We start from the raw sequence: 15,256 nt of genomic DNA on the forward strand, positions 1-15,256 counted from the left end.
AAATGTTCAGAATTTTTACTTGTAGTACTTTATCCTCTCCTATTTTTTCTATGTTGCAAGCAAAGTGTCATTTGATTTAAAGTGACATTAAGCACATTTCTTTTAGCAAAACCAAAGGTTGTGATCTTTAGATATACCAGTTAGACTTCTTCCCGCAATGGTTGACGTTTGTGCTTTGAATGTGAGAGGCTAGTTTGACTCTGGAGCAGGCGGTGGGCACTTCAGGATTCCTTGTCAGCAGGCACCTGAATGCCTTTGAAAGAACTTGCTGTCTGAGTATTTAGATGCCCCTTCTCTCTAAGGGTACAAGTGTGCATTCTGTGCCTAGATACCCATTATGAAGTTTCATAGTTCATTTATTAAATGTCTGCCACATGCCAAGCACAGAATTGTCTTCCATACATTATCACATTTCATTTCATCCTCACAACCATCCCATGAAAGAGTTATGGGATAGGCATATAGTATTCTCTCCACTTTTCAGATAAGGTGGCTGAAGTTCAGGTAGATCGATTTCCCAGTGGTTGCACAGCTAGTGCCTAATGATAGCAGGGTTCACCAGCTCTGCCTGCCGTTTTCAACTGTAACAGCTTGCCTGAGAGTGAGCTAGCTGGAGAGTTTTAGGAGATGAGGCTGAGAAAGCGGTGGAAGGCTTTGAATTTTATTCTAAGTGACACCCCAAGGTTTGGATTCATTTATCCGTTCCTTACCGATTTATTGGGTACCCAAGGTGTGCCAAGCAGGTTGGGCACTGAGGGCATCACAGTGAATCAACAAGCTTAACCTTGTCTTCCAGAAGCTTACATTCTGGCTGTTGGAGGTTTTGAGCAGAGAAATGACATGACGCAGTTTCAGTTTTACAGGGGCCGTCTGGCTGCAGGAGGAGTAGCTTGGGCAGAAGGAGGTGGGGCTCTGACCACCACGCTAGCAGAGGTGAGAAGCTGGGCTCTCGATGGACTTAGAAGAACGCAGCAGTGGCATTTTCTGAGCAATTGAATATAGACACTGCTCGCCCAGGCTTTAATGGGAACTCAGGTCAGCCTACATGCTAAGCCTGTATTCTTTTTATTATGTTAAAATGCTCGAGTGTAAAGTGGCTTCACAACAATATTCAATTTAGTGGAAAATGTAGTGCCCAGTCAGCTCCTTAGCACTAGGCTTATGAAAGGAGAATACTTGTTGGGGCCAGGAGGAGGCAGGTCCCGTCTCCCTTCCCCAGGAGCATTTATCATCCTGGCTGCAGCTGGCCAGGCTGTTCCCTCGAAGGCCGCATGCCTGGGTGGCAGCACTTGTGTGGTTACACTGGAGATTTGTAGCGTGCCCGTCTCAGTGCCCCTCAAAGTCCTTCCCTGTGGCTCCCCTGTGGTGAGGCAGGCGCATAGATCCTCTTAATAAGAGTCAAGCCCAGCTTCTTGTTGTTCTGTCACGGTTATTTCTCTCAAATGATATTAGAAGGTCCAAATCGGAACAGGTTTTAATTCTTGGTCACAAAATGAGACTTTTAGCATATTGCGTTCCCATTTTTTCAAGTTTGGAAAACAGATATCCTTGTAGTTAACTTTTACTGAGCAGACACTGTCACTGAAAAATGGTCCTAGATGTGCCAGATCTTTAATAACTCCAAGACAGAAATTTGTATTTCCCAAGTCGATGAAATTGTCACCGAGCTGTTTGTGAAGCAATAAGGTAAATAAAATGTCATCTGCATGCAATTCATTTTCATTGACCTGAAGCGAATGACCTTGTATTTCCAAATAGTAAAGGAAAATGACCGTGGGTAACCATTAACGCGGTATCTGCTCTGTAGCCATCATGTCACTGAGGATAGCACAGACAGCTTGTGGATTTAGACTAAGGAGCAACCCCCTTCACACCTGATCTTGCAGCAGAGCCAAATGATTGGGTTTCAGTTAGTCATTGGAAGACTCCCTGATCTGCCTAGAGTCCTGCTGACTGCATCTTCTCTATGTAATCTAACATTCCACTGACCTTGGCCTTCCACTGGGTCCTGCTGGGCAGGTTGTCCATTCAGGATATGATTAGAGGCTCTCACTTCTGGCCTGCAGGCAGCATTTGTACAACCCCTTTCTCCATTAGCCTGCCCTGGAGATCAGCCCTGAGGGCGCTTCTTTGCTGTGTCAGCCACACTCTGAATCAGGCAGCCACATCAGCAAGAGATGACTACGCGTGCCTCTGAGTTCCTCCTGTCTCCAGAATGCAGATGAGGGGCCTTGCCATTTTTAAAAAAATTTTAAATCACCTGAAGGATCACTTGTTTTATTTTATTATTTTTCCCAGGGTTGCGACCCAAGAGGACTCTGCGTTTGGTGCTCTGGACTGCAGAGGAGCAAGGTGGAATCGGTGCCTTCCAGTATTATCAGTTACACAAGGTAAGGAAGTAGCCACGGGTTGCTGGGCATTTGCGTGTTTAACATTAGTGTAAATAAACCGGAAGCATCTGCGCTTTTGGTTGAAAAATTCCCTCTATTGTCCGGAAGACTCTCAACAATTCTTTGTGGTAGGCTGACCCCAGCAAACACCCCTTGCAAAAGCCTTCATCCATTCCTACGGCAGAGAATGCACTGGTGAACCGAGGGTGCTATGTTGTAGACCTGAGGGCTTCTCTGTTTCTGCATCAGTCTGTGACCTTAGAGGAATCCCACCTGCCACGCTGCCATTTTCTTAAAGCCTCTCTGGTTCAGCTATTTCTTGTGTGCCAGAGAAACAGTAATAGGTAAGCATTTCCTCTCCCCACTGAGCCCTCTCCCATACTTGTATGCTCTAAATCCTCCTGGATTTAGAACCAAACGCTGGGGCCTAGAGCCAGCCAGGAGCATCGATAATGGCAGTGGGACTGGCAGCACTTCAGACCAGGCTATGTGGAAGACAGCTTGGTTTGACACTGACTTTAATAAGGCAAAAGTGAAGCTTGAGGCAAGAAGGTGATAGTGGAAGATGATGATTAGAAATACAAGACCGTGGTGAAGATGGGGGGCAGGGAGATTAATGTCAAGAACAACCGTTGAGAGAGGGCAAAGTGTACGAGCTCAGAGATACTCTGGAGCAAATCAAATGTTAGTTCAAAGAGGAATTTCCAAATCAGTGGGTGAGCTGCTGAACAGTGATGGGCAGAGGAGCAGGGTCTGGTCTGCTGCTGCTGGGTTGTTTTTCCTGCATTTCCAGATTACAAGGAACAGATTTGCAAGCTTAAACGATCAAAATCAGAGAAAGGTTTGTTTTTTGAATTTTGTTTATACCCTTTGGGATCATTTACAGAATCAGTCTCTATAACCCTACTTCAGTTAGAGCTTAAGAATAATGAGCTAAGGGGCATGAATTTGGCCACTGAAGATAGTTATTTACTGTACAAAGGAAAACCATGCTTTATGCTTAACGCTTTTACCACTTCAGTTCTTTTGGCCTCGAGTGATCCTGGAGAATCAGGTTATTCCAGATAAGTGTCCTTTGGTTGGTGGGCCAGTAGCATCATCTTCTATGTGTTGTGGTTGACTAGAACTCCAGATGAGAGCTATTCTAGATTCAGCAACATTCATTTAATATAGCGTCCCGCCTACTATGCTTCATGCATTAGATTAGGCACTAGGTTTCATGTCATTAAACAAGCCACCCGAAACTTACCGAGACTGCAGTATAAAGGACACCAACCACTGAACTTCAGTCATACAATCATGTGTGGAGTGTTCTGATAAAGTACTGATGGCAGAGACAGGAAGCTCACCTAACCTGCCCACGGAGAGCATTCAGGATAGGCTACAGGGCAGAAATGACATCTAACCAGAGACTTCAGGACTGAATAGAAGTAAGCTAAGGAAAAGGAGTTGGTAGGGGGGAGGTGGGTACTTGGCAGTGGGAACCGTATGTGCGAAGGCTGGAGGCAAAGACAGCACCACATGCACACTGAAGAAGGGGAAGGGACTCAGAGTGGCTGGTGCACGGAATGGAAGCTGCAGTGGTCAGAGCACACAGTAGAGAGGGAAACAGGGGCCTGAACAAGAAGGACGTATACATCATGTTTACAAGTTCGCACTTTATCTTTGTTTTTCAATTTTATTTTTTTAATTTACATCCAAATTAGTTAGCATATAGTGCAACAATGATTACCTTGAGGCGACAAGAGTAACTGAATTATTTTTAAGGAGGAGCTTTTAGCTTCTATACACCTTCTATACGCCTTGGACTCTATAAGCAACATAATACCTAAGAACTGGTTTGAAGCACATTTATTCTCGATAATATATTCTACTCAAAGGAAAAAAAATTGGATTTAAACTGCAGTGGATCTGGCTTGAACTTTCCTCAACCGCTGAAATTCCTTCAATCTGAAATAAGGTTTATTTCTCTGTAAGGTTTTGAGTTTCACTGTAGCCTACTAAAATACATGGATAAAATCAGAAATGACTTGATTCTAAGCTTTTAGGAGGTTGGCAATATGTATATATATATATATATATATATATATATATATATATATATATATATATATATACACACACACACATTTTTTTCCAGAGGGTATGAAATCACATTAACAGAACTGGTTTATCTTGACAGTATCCATGTTGCCTCTCTACAAAAGTCTATATATTGGTGGCTGGTCTGCTTTGCATTTTCAGGGATGAAAAGAAATTCCAGAAAGGGAGACATAGGTGTTTTATTTATAGATATCTCTTTATCTCACCTTTAAAAAACATTCTGCATGTTTATATGATACAGCCAATTTCAAAGGACTTATTCTGTATTCTCATGATTAACATATTGAATGAGGCATTGCCAACAGCATTATCATTTCTGGGGTGGCTGAGTTTAACTTTAAATAAATATAATAAGGAAGTCACAAATCAGAGAGGACAAATGACATTGTCTTTAAACTTTTCTATGGCATTTTTTAATACCAGAAAATAGTCAAACAATGTCCGATTCACTCCAGCTGTAACAGAGAGATCCTCTGTTCTAACTAAGGTTATGATAGCTGCTGAAATAAATAAGCCCTATAATTTCAGTGCCTTAACATAATGAAGATTTATTTCTTGCTCATTTAACATCCAATCTACAGGAGGGTTCCTCTTCACATAGTCATTCAAGGATCCAGGCTCAGAGACTCTTCAACAACATGGCTCTCAATATTGCCTTGAGCATCAATATATATCCAGCTGGCAGTCAGACGGAGAGTGGAGAGGTTTTATAGGACAGTTCTGAAAATGGATGTGGAAAAGCAGAGAGTTTATGTCTGCTTAACTGAAGTCTGAAAAGATCTTTATCCTCCACTTAACATGGTTCTGTCTAAGAGAAAGCTAGGACTAGGTGGATATAGTAAGTTATATAACTGTGTTGCTTTAATTCTTGTGAAGTAAAAATAATGAAAGAAAACAAGTAAAAGAACAGGGATATCAGTAAACAATTACTTGACAAAAGTTTCTGTTTTATATTAAAGAGAATGCTATATCCTATAAACCACAACTGGCAGACAAGGGAACATAGCCTTCTTCCTCCCACATTAAACCCACCAAAACACTGGAAGTATGAGCATAGAATGGTCACCACAGCTCAACTTTCCAAGGCCTTGTTCTTGCCTTCTCCCCTCCAATAAGAAACTCAATCCACTACTGGCCTTCAGGAGAACTGCTTCTAGTCTTTGTTCTGCCACTAACTGAACATGAGACCTGAATAATGAGTCCTTTAGCCTCTCGGAGACTCAGTTTCCTCAACTCAACTTGTTGAAGTTTATCTTCCCTTCTCAACCCTCACAATGTAGAGAGACTCTCGTATCATAATTATGCTTTGCTCTATTGAGAACAAAGTATTATTTACAATTAAAATGTACAATTAGGCATGCCCTTATAAGATCTAGTGTTATTGTCTGTGAGAAAACAAAGGCAGTGTTACCTTCAGCAGCACAGTTGGAGATCAGTAAACTTCTATTATTGAAAATTTACCCTACAACAGACACTCTAGCCTGAAGGAAGTTTAACCATCATCCCTGTCACACTTGTTCCTCCTTCATTATTGTTTCTATTAATGACAGTGTCATCCTCCCCAGTGCCAGGTATCAAAATGTCACTGACACCTTTCCTTCCTTCCTCTTCCTTGTGGTCCATATCTAATAAACAGTAAAGCCCCATTCATCCTCCATTTTGTCACTTTTGATGAATCCCTCATTTCTATGCCCCCTGCCTTTTCTCTAGTTCAGGCTTTCCATGATACCCACCAAACCAAGATAATCTTCCAGAAGCCCGGCTCAATTGAGACAAACCCTCTGTCTCCAAACCTTCAGTTGTTCCCCAGCACTAATAGAATCTAGCCCAAACTGGGGCTCCTGAGTCTTAGTTGGTTAAGCGTCCGACTTCGGCTCAGGTCGTGATCTCATAGTTCGTGGGTTTGAGCCCCGCATTGGGCTCTGTGCTGACAGTTCACAGCCTGAAGCCTGCTTCAGATTCTGTGTCTCCCTCTCTCTGCTCCTCCCCTGGTTGAGTCTGTCTATTTCTCTCTCAAAAATAAATAAACATTAAAAAATTAAAAAAAAAAGAATCTAGCCTAAATTGTTTAGCTTTTTGGTCTTTGTGGTTCTCCATGCCATGGTTTCCCACCAGTCTTCTCCAGTGTCCTCTAGTCTGACAAAAAGGAGTGATTCCTTACACATCCCACACTGGCCTTTCTTCATATCAGTAATCATACAGTTTTTCTGCCTTTAATTCTCTTCTTTCCATCTCTTACATGTTTTACAAGGATGAACTCAAAAGCCCTCTTTCCCACAGCACATTCTCTGACTAGGGGCGCCTGGGTGGCTCAGTCAGTTAAGCTTTGACTCTTGATTTTGCTCAGGGCATGATCTCATGACCCTGAGATCGAGCCCTGCCCCACATGGAGCCTGCTTGGCATTATCTCCCTCCCTCTCTCTCTGCCCCTCCCCCACTTGTGCTCACACATGTGTGCACGCTCTCTCGCTCTCAAAAAATAAAAATAAATTTAAAAAATTAAATGGAGCGCCTGCGTGGCTCAGTCAGTTGAGCGTCCAACTTCGACTCAGGTCATGATCTCACAGTTTGTGGGTTCTAGCCCTGCACTGGGCTCTGTGCTGACAGCTGAGAGCCTAAGCCAACTTCAGATTCTGTGTCTCCCTCTGTCTCTGCCCCTATCCCACTTGCACTCTGTCTCTCTCTCTCTTTCAAAAATAAACAAATGGTAAAAAAAAAAAAAAAAAAAATTAATTAAAAAAAGAGCATTTTCTGACTAACTCTTCAACCCCTGATTGAATATAATCTTTCTATCCTTGAAATAAATATAACACCTGACCTAGACATTTCTAAGAATGTGGAATAATTTCTAATCTACAGGAAAGAAGGAAGGAAGGAAGGAAGGAAGGAAGGAAGGAAGGAAGGAAGGAAGGAAGGAAAGAAGCAGGGAGGGAGGGAGGGAGAGAAAAATGCAAGAAAGGGAGGTAAAAAACAAAAGAAGTCAGAGTCTTCGGCCATAAGGACCTTGCATTCTACTTAAATATTAATTTTAAACTCACACATAAAAAATTTAGTATAACAAACAATATATAATGAGGTTCTAATTTATGTACTAAAAGTATCTTGCTTTTACAAAGAATTCTATCCCTGACAGGGTGCTGAGTGCTATAAAGGCTTAGCACTTGGATGGATGGAAAGGAGTTAAGAAAAGGGAGAAATAGCTATGACTTGTTGGTCATGAAGAAGGCTCCTTGAGGAATATGTGGGTTTGAGTGAGTAATCAGGAAGAGGAAAATTGGAACCCTACTCTCCTTTATATTGGTGACGACTAAGACCCAAGGTATGTCTTTGGCTCCAGTGTAGGTGATATCAAAGAGGAATGGAACGTTTATTTGGGGAGGACCTATTTTGGTAATTGCAAAATAAAAGATTTGAACTTTTAAAATAATTTTCCTTTTATGGTGTAGTTATGGTTATTAGTGATCATTATCAGTAAGGGACCAAAAATCTGTGGCTGCAGGCCAAATCCAGCCTGCCACCTGTTTATGTACAGACCTCAGGCTATGTACAGACCTCAGACGGTTTTTTACCCCATTAGCCGACTATGTGACAGAGACTATACATGGCCTGTAAAACCTAAAATATTAAATTTCTAACCCTTTACAGAAAAAGTTTGCTGACCCTTAATCTATATAATAAAAAATATAAAAGATTTTATATTATTATTTCCATACAACAATTTATGTATGGCTTTTTATGACCTAAAAGATAATTTTATTAATTTTGCTTGGAAACAATTAAGTATTCTTCAAGAAGACATTATTATAATACTATAAATTTACAGGTTCTGTCCTTTGTTCTATGCACTCTTTTTAGGTATTTATTTGATAGTAAAGTTGGCTATGTAGCATCACTTATGGATAAAAATAGAATGCAGAAAATTATTTTTCCTTCTTTTTGTTACTCAGAAGAATTCCTCCTTCCTCTTCATATAATCTTTTTAACAGTGAAAGTTCTATAAAGGCTATTTTTTTAAATGTTTATTTATTTTTGAGAGAGAGAGAGAGAGAGACAGAGAGACAGAGCACAAGCAGGGGAGGGGAAGAGAGAGAAAGGGAGACAGAATCCAAGGCAGGCTCCAGGCTCTGAGCTGTCAGCACTGAGCCCTACATGGGGCTCAAACCCATGAACCATGAGATCATGACCTAAGACGAAGTCAGACACTTAACTGACTGAGCCACCCAGGCGCCCCTATAAAAGCTATTTTAATGGACACATGTAGCTAAACTTTTGTACAATGAAAGTAAAATTAATATTAACTATCCTTTTCTTAGGAAATACATCTTGGTTTACAATGTACTTTTATCATATACTCATAGAAAATATAAAATTAAAGTGATTTAAAATTATATGGTGAAACTTATTGCCAAACTAATTTTCAAAATTTTAATCAGATTAATAGTTACCTTTACTTCATAGTTTACTTTCTTATGAAATATTAGCTAAATTGTAATAATTGCTAACCTTACTAAATTGTTGTGAAGTATGTGAGGCTATTTGTGGTTCGTGTATAGATTTTGAAATTCACGTGCAACTCTATTACAATGTCTAAAACACTCTTTTCAAGAAAAACTTTGGCTCAAAAAGGTCTATAAGCATTTTGGAGGAGGTAACTAAATAAAGTACTTCAACCAGGAAACGAATTTTTTACTATATTTTGGAGTCATCTAGAATAGAAATAATCCTGAGGGTTCATCCAGCATGCCCATAACAATTCATAGCAGAAAGTCCTATAAAGGACATCTACATATTTTTCTCTTATTAAAAAAATGCTACTTCACATATTTTGATAAGTTGTAAAATGTTCTCTTCCAGATCTAAAGTTTCTTCCACTTTCTTTCTTCACATTAGTAAAGGAACATGAGAATTATTTATATGCATATTGCTTGTGCTTTATGTAATTGATTTTTGAAACTAACATGTTTTTCATGCTAACAGTGTTTTACTGAGGTAAAATTAGCATTCAGTAATAAAATGCACAGACCTTAAGTACATAACACAATATATTTAGCAAATGTATACCCCTGTGTAACCATCACCCAGATGGATATAGAGCATTCCCATTACCTTAGGAAGCTTCCCTTTCCGATCAACTTTGGAATTAGAAAATATTATAGATGATTTTATTTAACCTTCAAATCAGTGAATAAAATGAGTGTTGTCCCGATGCCATTTGCCTAATCTGCCTTTCATGGGAACCATGTTACTTTCTTCTCTACTCTTGGAAGGAGAGCATAATGTCATTTCTCATGTCCTGAAACGTACAAAAGAGGGAAAAAAAACATCCTAGAATAGTTTCAACTAGATTTCTGGCATTTTTTAATCTTTTCCATTTTAAGCAAAAATATCTGTCATAATTATAATGAGTAAGGTAATCTAGCCTTGAAAAAGCCTCATTACACAAGGTAATCAAATAAAATAGATTGATATGTTCTATTCTGGCATAAAAAATATTTTAACCTTTTCCTGATTTATTGCACAAACTACTGGCAATTGAATTATAGGGATTATGAACACCGCTGTGTTCTGGTAGTCATTAATTAGGGCTATATTTTAAGTAGGCTTTATTAAATGAGGGAGGGGATGTATGATCATTCTAAATACAGCATTTTACCCTGACTCTCGCCAACTCTAAAGCAGAAAAATTTGGAATGAATGTGTATGGTATTTTGTCAGAATTTCTTGTGTTGCCAATGGCAAGGAACAAAATTTCCTCCTATGTAAAAATACAAAAATCCTAGCTTCTTGTAGTCATGGAGTTCTTGCCAACTTCTCAACCCTAATTAGATTCATGTTTCATTCTAAAGTAAAGGGATATGGTAGAAATGCTTGTGAGACTTCTTTATGGTAGCTGTGCAAATGGGTTTACTTAGGCAATTTTATTTCACCAACCCTATCACCTCTATATAATGTGAATATAGCTTGGGTGACACTGCCAGAGTGGGAACAGTTTTGTGCTCATCTGCAGCTCTGGTTATAAAAATAATAGACTTTATATACCCACTCAGCATAATTGTGTCTGGACCGTGTCTCCAGCGCGGCCTTCCTTACATCGTTAATGTTCCATGCAGTATAGACGTACTAATCACAGGTTATTGTCTCAATCGTTACTGCTGGGCTTTTATGCATCCTGTGTTTTTCTTCCAGTGCCTATGTGTTTGCATTAGTCAGTCAAGCACACCACAAAATTGGTTTAAATTTCATTTATCTCAGTGTGTTGTTGGTCTGGAGCCCCTCATAGTTCCAACATTCACATAATTTCTACAGCACACCTGGGAGCTCTTTAGGGTCTTACTAGAATTTATGAATCAATTTTTTTTAGTAAGGTGAAAGGGCTGTCTTTTATATTTGTTTGCTCTCTCCTGTGTAGATTCCATTATGACTATGGGGTTTCAGAATCCTCTGAATACTATGTGTAGTATTTATATATAGATGTATGTCAGCCTAGGCAGAAATATCAAAATATTCCCTTTGATATTAGGGAATCTCATTATGTCACCTTGTGAATGAACATGAGTAGGCTTTGACTCACCTCTTTCCTTTATTTCTTTAGAAAGGATCCTTCTTAGCTGGTTTTTATTAAAGGAAAGGAAAGAAAAGGAATAGTTTAAAGTAGAAAGACTGGCTGTGCCAACTAGGACTGACTCTCCCCATATTCTTTGGGCGGCAGGACTTTGCCTACAGTTGTGGGGCAATATTTACCATATAACACCTTATGGTTTCGGATCACAGTGAAGTTTGGCTTGAGTATTGGTTGTAGCTCTATGCATGTAAAGAACAGTATTCTGACTTATTCACTACCATTGGTAACCCAAATAAGGCAACTACACTTTTAAGGTTGTTCGGAGAACATTATGCCAAAACACTGAGGTCTATTGTGACTTCTCATGGCTGGCATCTTATCTCATTTATTCTGCATTCCTGAAACTGTGAAGGACTTCAGTTTGCATCCAGACTATTTTACCAGCTTACTAGAGGTTGCCAACGAGGTACAAATAGTTTCTGCCTCAGTGCCTCCCTATTGCCAGCTGGGTCATGATCTGACCCGGAAGGACCCATAGCATATTTGGTGCGTGAACTTTCTAAGGAAATCAGGTTGGCACATCAGGACACACAAATCTGAACTGAAGTATCATGCCTTAGGCTCCCAAGTGACCTATGGGTCAGAGCCTTTGAACTAAATTATCCCCTTACATGTGCTGCAGATGTACTAAGGTACAGAATCAGCAAACCACTTTTGAATCACCGGCACTATGTTAATTTGCCTGGGGCTGTCTTCTTCTCTTCGTCTTCTAAACAAAGACTGGCCAACTTGTTCTTAAAGGTCCAAGTAGTAAATATTTTAGGCTTTCAAGCCCTACCGTCTCTCTACTTAACTCTGATATTGTAGTGCAAAAGCAGTCACAGAAAATACTAGACAATGAGCATGGCTGCCTTTCAATAAAACCTTATTTAAAAAACACCACCAATAAGCAGCAGGTCAGATTTGGCCTGCTGGTTACTTTTGTTGACTCCTGTTTCATACCCTTATTCGGAACAAGTTTAGGAAACTTTCTTCTGAAGGCTTTCCAGTCTCACAGTCTTACCTTTTGGTGGAAGAGGCTTGTAGTACATAGTGAAATTCTAGCATTTAGGGTCTCTTGTATCTAACATTTAGTTGTGTCTTGGTGGGCTTTAGTAGGACTGTTTGTAAGCTCAGCTCTCAAGAGGTGACAATTGTTTCCCCTTACGTATTTTGCTAACAAAACACATCATCACCAGGTCAGTCTATTGTCTTAGTGATAGCCAGCCAAGGAACCACACAACAGGCAAGGGAACCTGGCTAGAGGAAGGGGTAAGCATACTTTCCCACTACAAGAACAGAACCCTTTATTAAGACAATAACTAAATACAATAGTGTTCAAAAATACATTTTAAGGGGCATATTTTTTAAAAAGTCTATACATATAGAAGGGTCTTTTCAAGAAATGAACACCCCAATACACCTAGCAACTTTCTTCCTAATCCCTAACAGTTGTCATTCATGTTTTATAACCACATCCTAGTTTTATCCACAGATTTGCCTACAGTATTTCATTTTTAAACATGATTTATTGTCTAGGAGAGAGGTTCTTCCCAGGAGATGCCCAGAACATCATATCCTTTGATAATCAGTAGCCCCTCTGGAAGTTTGTGCCCTACTTCTGGCTGCTATGGTTTTTGTGTACTTCTGCTAGAGTAATAAATGTATAGCCATTAAAGAATGGTCTGTCAAAGATGGCTTGAGGAACGAATGGGCAGAATAAAACTGGCATCAAGGTCAATGCTAGAAAGCAGCTACTGGGTGGTGAGTTCACTTTGTTCTCTGAGAAATAGTGTCCAGAAGCCACAATCAGTAGGACTAAAACTATGTTACTTTCAGGACTGAAGATCAAACAGGGAATTGAGAAGCAGAATCATGGGATACCATTGTGACTACAACCTGAGTACTTTCTATAGTCCTTTATCCTTCTCTACAGAACTCATTCTAATGGGCCATCCTATAAGTAGTAACCCAAGTCCGGTAGTATCTTAAATGTGCCACTTGTCCCCTGATAGAGTTGATCTTGGAATAATTTTTTTTTTCCTAACCAAAAGATTAGGGCTTTTATTCCTTTTTTTTTTTTTTCTTTCAGAAAACCTTATTCTTGCATACTCTTATCAAGTGCTTGTCCTGCATTGGCAATTATTCATTCTATAACCTGAGGTTACCCTAGCAACCAGCAGTTTCAGAGTTTTGGTTTGGTTGCAGAGTTCTCTTAAAGGAGAGTTCTCAGGATCAATTTCTAAAGGCCTTTTATACGCCACACAGCAAAACATATATATACAACAGTTCAGATTTTAACAGCTTAACAAGGTCTTTCAACAAAGGTTTAAAATGGTTTCATAGCATGAGTTACTTTGAGATTAGACAGAATTTCCATTACTAGTTAAAACAGGAGTATAATTTGCTTTTGTTGATTTCTATAGTTTCATTTAATAAAACTCATCCAGTGAGATGCACCACCCCATGAAATCACAGGCAATGCTATAGTAAATACTTGTAAATATGTTTCAGAAAAGTCTCCTGGCATTAGCTGAGGGCTGGGAGAATGTATGGCATGCATCCTTTCCCCCTCACTGGCATAACTGGATGGTTTTTCCCCCTCCAAAGCTCTGGAAAATACTTTATTATACCCTGCAGAGCCAAATGGGAAGCAATCAAGCTGTTTTGTCATTTGAATTAGGAAAGGTCAAAGGGAGGAGAATGTAATAGTAGATGGAGGGGAAAGTTCTTTGTGAAAATTGTCCATTTTTTTCCATGTAAGGGAAAGTAATTTGTTCCTTTTAATAGATCTGAAAATCCAGTAGTAGAGACTTTTTTTGGATAGACACAGAGAGAAAAGAAACCATCAAGAATTTTAAAAGATCCCATTTCCCAAATAAATATGTAGCAAGTTGTTACTATTTATAAGAGATTGTAATAATCTCTTGCACCAGTGTGATCATTTATAAATAAGAGTACTCTTTCATAGACTTTGATAATAGTAATAACTCTGGTAGTTGCCATTCAATGTACTGTTTTCCTTATTTCATACATGAAAATGAAGAAGCCCGGAGAAGTAAGGAATGTTGCTCCCCAAGTTGCACAGCACAACCATGAGGTATAGAATGTGAACTTGAACCTAGCTTTTCTATCTCAAGATTTCAGCCATAATAACTTCTATGACCATGTACTTCTCTGCCACCCATCTTAAATATAGGAGATACATATATATGTAGGAGATATATATATATATATATATATATATATATATATATATATATATATATATACACACACACACTTCTCATAGGCTGAAGTACATACACACTAATAAAATCAGGCATGGTGGTTAAGTAACATATGAATGGATGAATGGAGAAGGCACTTCAAAATGCTTAGTTTAAAATACATATAGCACAGAATCATATTCTACAACATTTTAGGGGATAAGGCTAAATAACACTATATAATCATGCAGACATCAGCTACACCAGTAATTCTCAATGTTCTATATTGGTACTTGCTCTGGAGAGTATAAAAATAAATATATTTATTTGTTCCTGAAGTTAACTCTCTACATCTTGCTACAATGATTAAAAAACTTTTTAATCTTTGCTGTAATATTCTCTTAGCTTGGGGCATTTTCTAAGTAAAGTTTTAGCTGGACAATAGATAAAATCAAAAACCATCCAAAGAGAACTTTCAGTGATATGAAACACCTTCTCAAGCTAATAATGTTAAGATCATTCCACTATTTGAAAGAGTGTCTTCAGATCAGAGGCACCCCAGGATACCACCTCAGGACATTTCCCAGTGCCTCTAATCTTAAAAGAAAAGAAAAATGAGAGAAAAATTCTAATCCTTGAGAGATGGAAATAGCGGATATTTATCTGTTTATATATTCTCTACATGTGTATAGCTTAGACACCTAGAAAAATATATCAGGACCCTCCACATATCAATTTCAGCTTTCTACTTCCAGGTACTGTGCCTGATACACCAAAGACACTAGGGTGGGTCCCTGCTAGTGCTAGTTTTAAAGATTTCCAAGGACAGGCTTTCACTAATGTCAGTATTTTTTAACATTATTAGACGATAAGGATATTCCAGGCCACGTCCACTTAGCAGTGTCTTAATTTAAGGATGCAGCTTAGGGTACTGAGGATACTGCAGGAGCAAT

At 39.1% G+C, this 15,256-nt stretch overlaps 1 protein-coding gene across 6 annotated transcripts in view; it reads left to right on the plus strand.

Annotated features, from left to right (window-relative positions):
• Positions 1 to 15,256, plus strand: part of CPQ (carboxypeptidase Q) — a 545,816-nt gene that overhangs the window by 341,271 nt on the left and 189,289 nt on the right. For all 6 annotated transcript variants that reach the window (XM_053896083.1, XM_053896085.1, XM_053896084.1 and 3 more), the window contains exon 6: positions 2,299 to 2,390. In XM_053896083.1, coding sequence (XP_053752058.1) covers positions 2,299 to 2,390 — 92 coding nt within the window. The remainder of the gene's footprint in view (positions 1 to 2,298; positions 2,391 to 15,256) is intronic.

Source organism: Panthera pardus, unplaced genomic scaffold (genome assembly GCF_024362965.1).
Source record: "Panthera pardus isolate Hobbes unplaced genomic scaffold, ASM2436296v1 HiC_scaffold_7, whole genome shotgun sequence".
In the NCBI taxonomy this organism is placed as follows: Eukaryota; Metazoa; Chordata; class Mammalia; order Carnivora; family Felidae; genus Panthera; species Panthera pardus.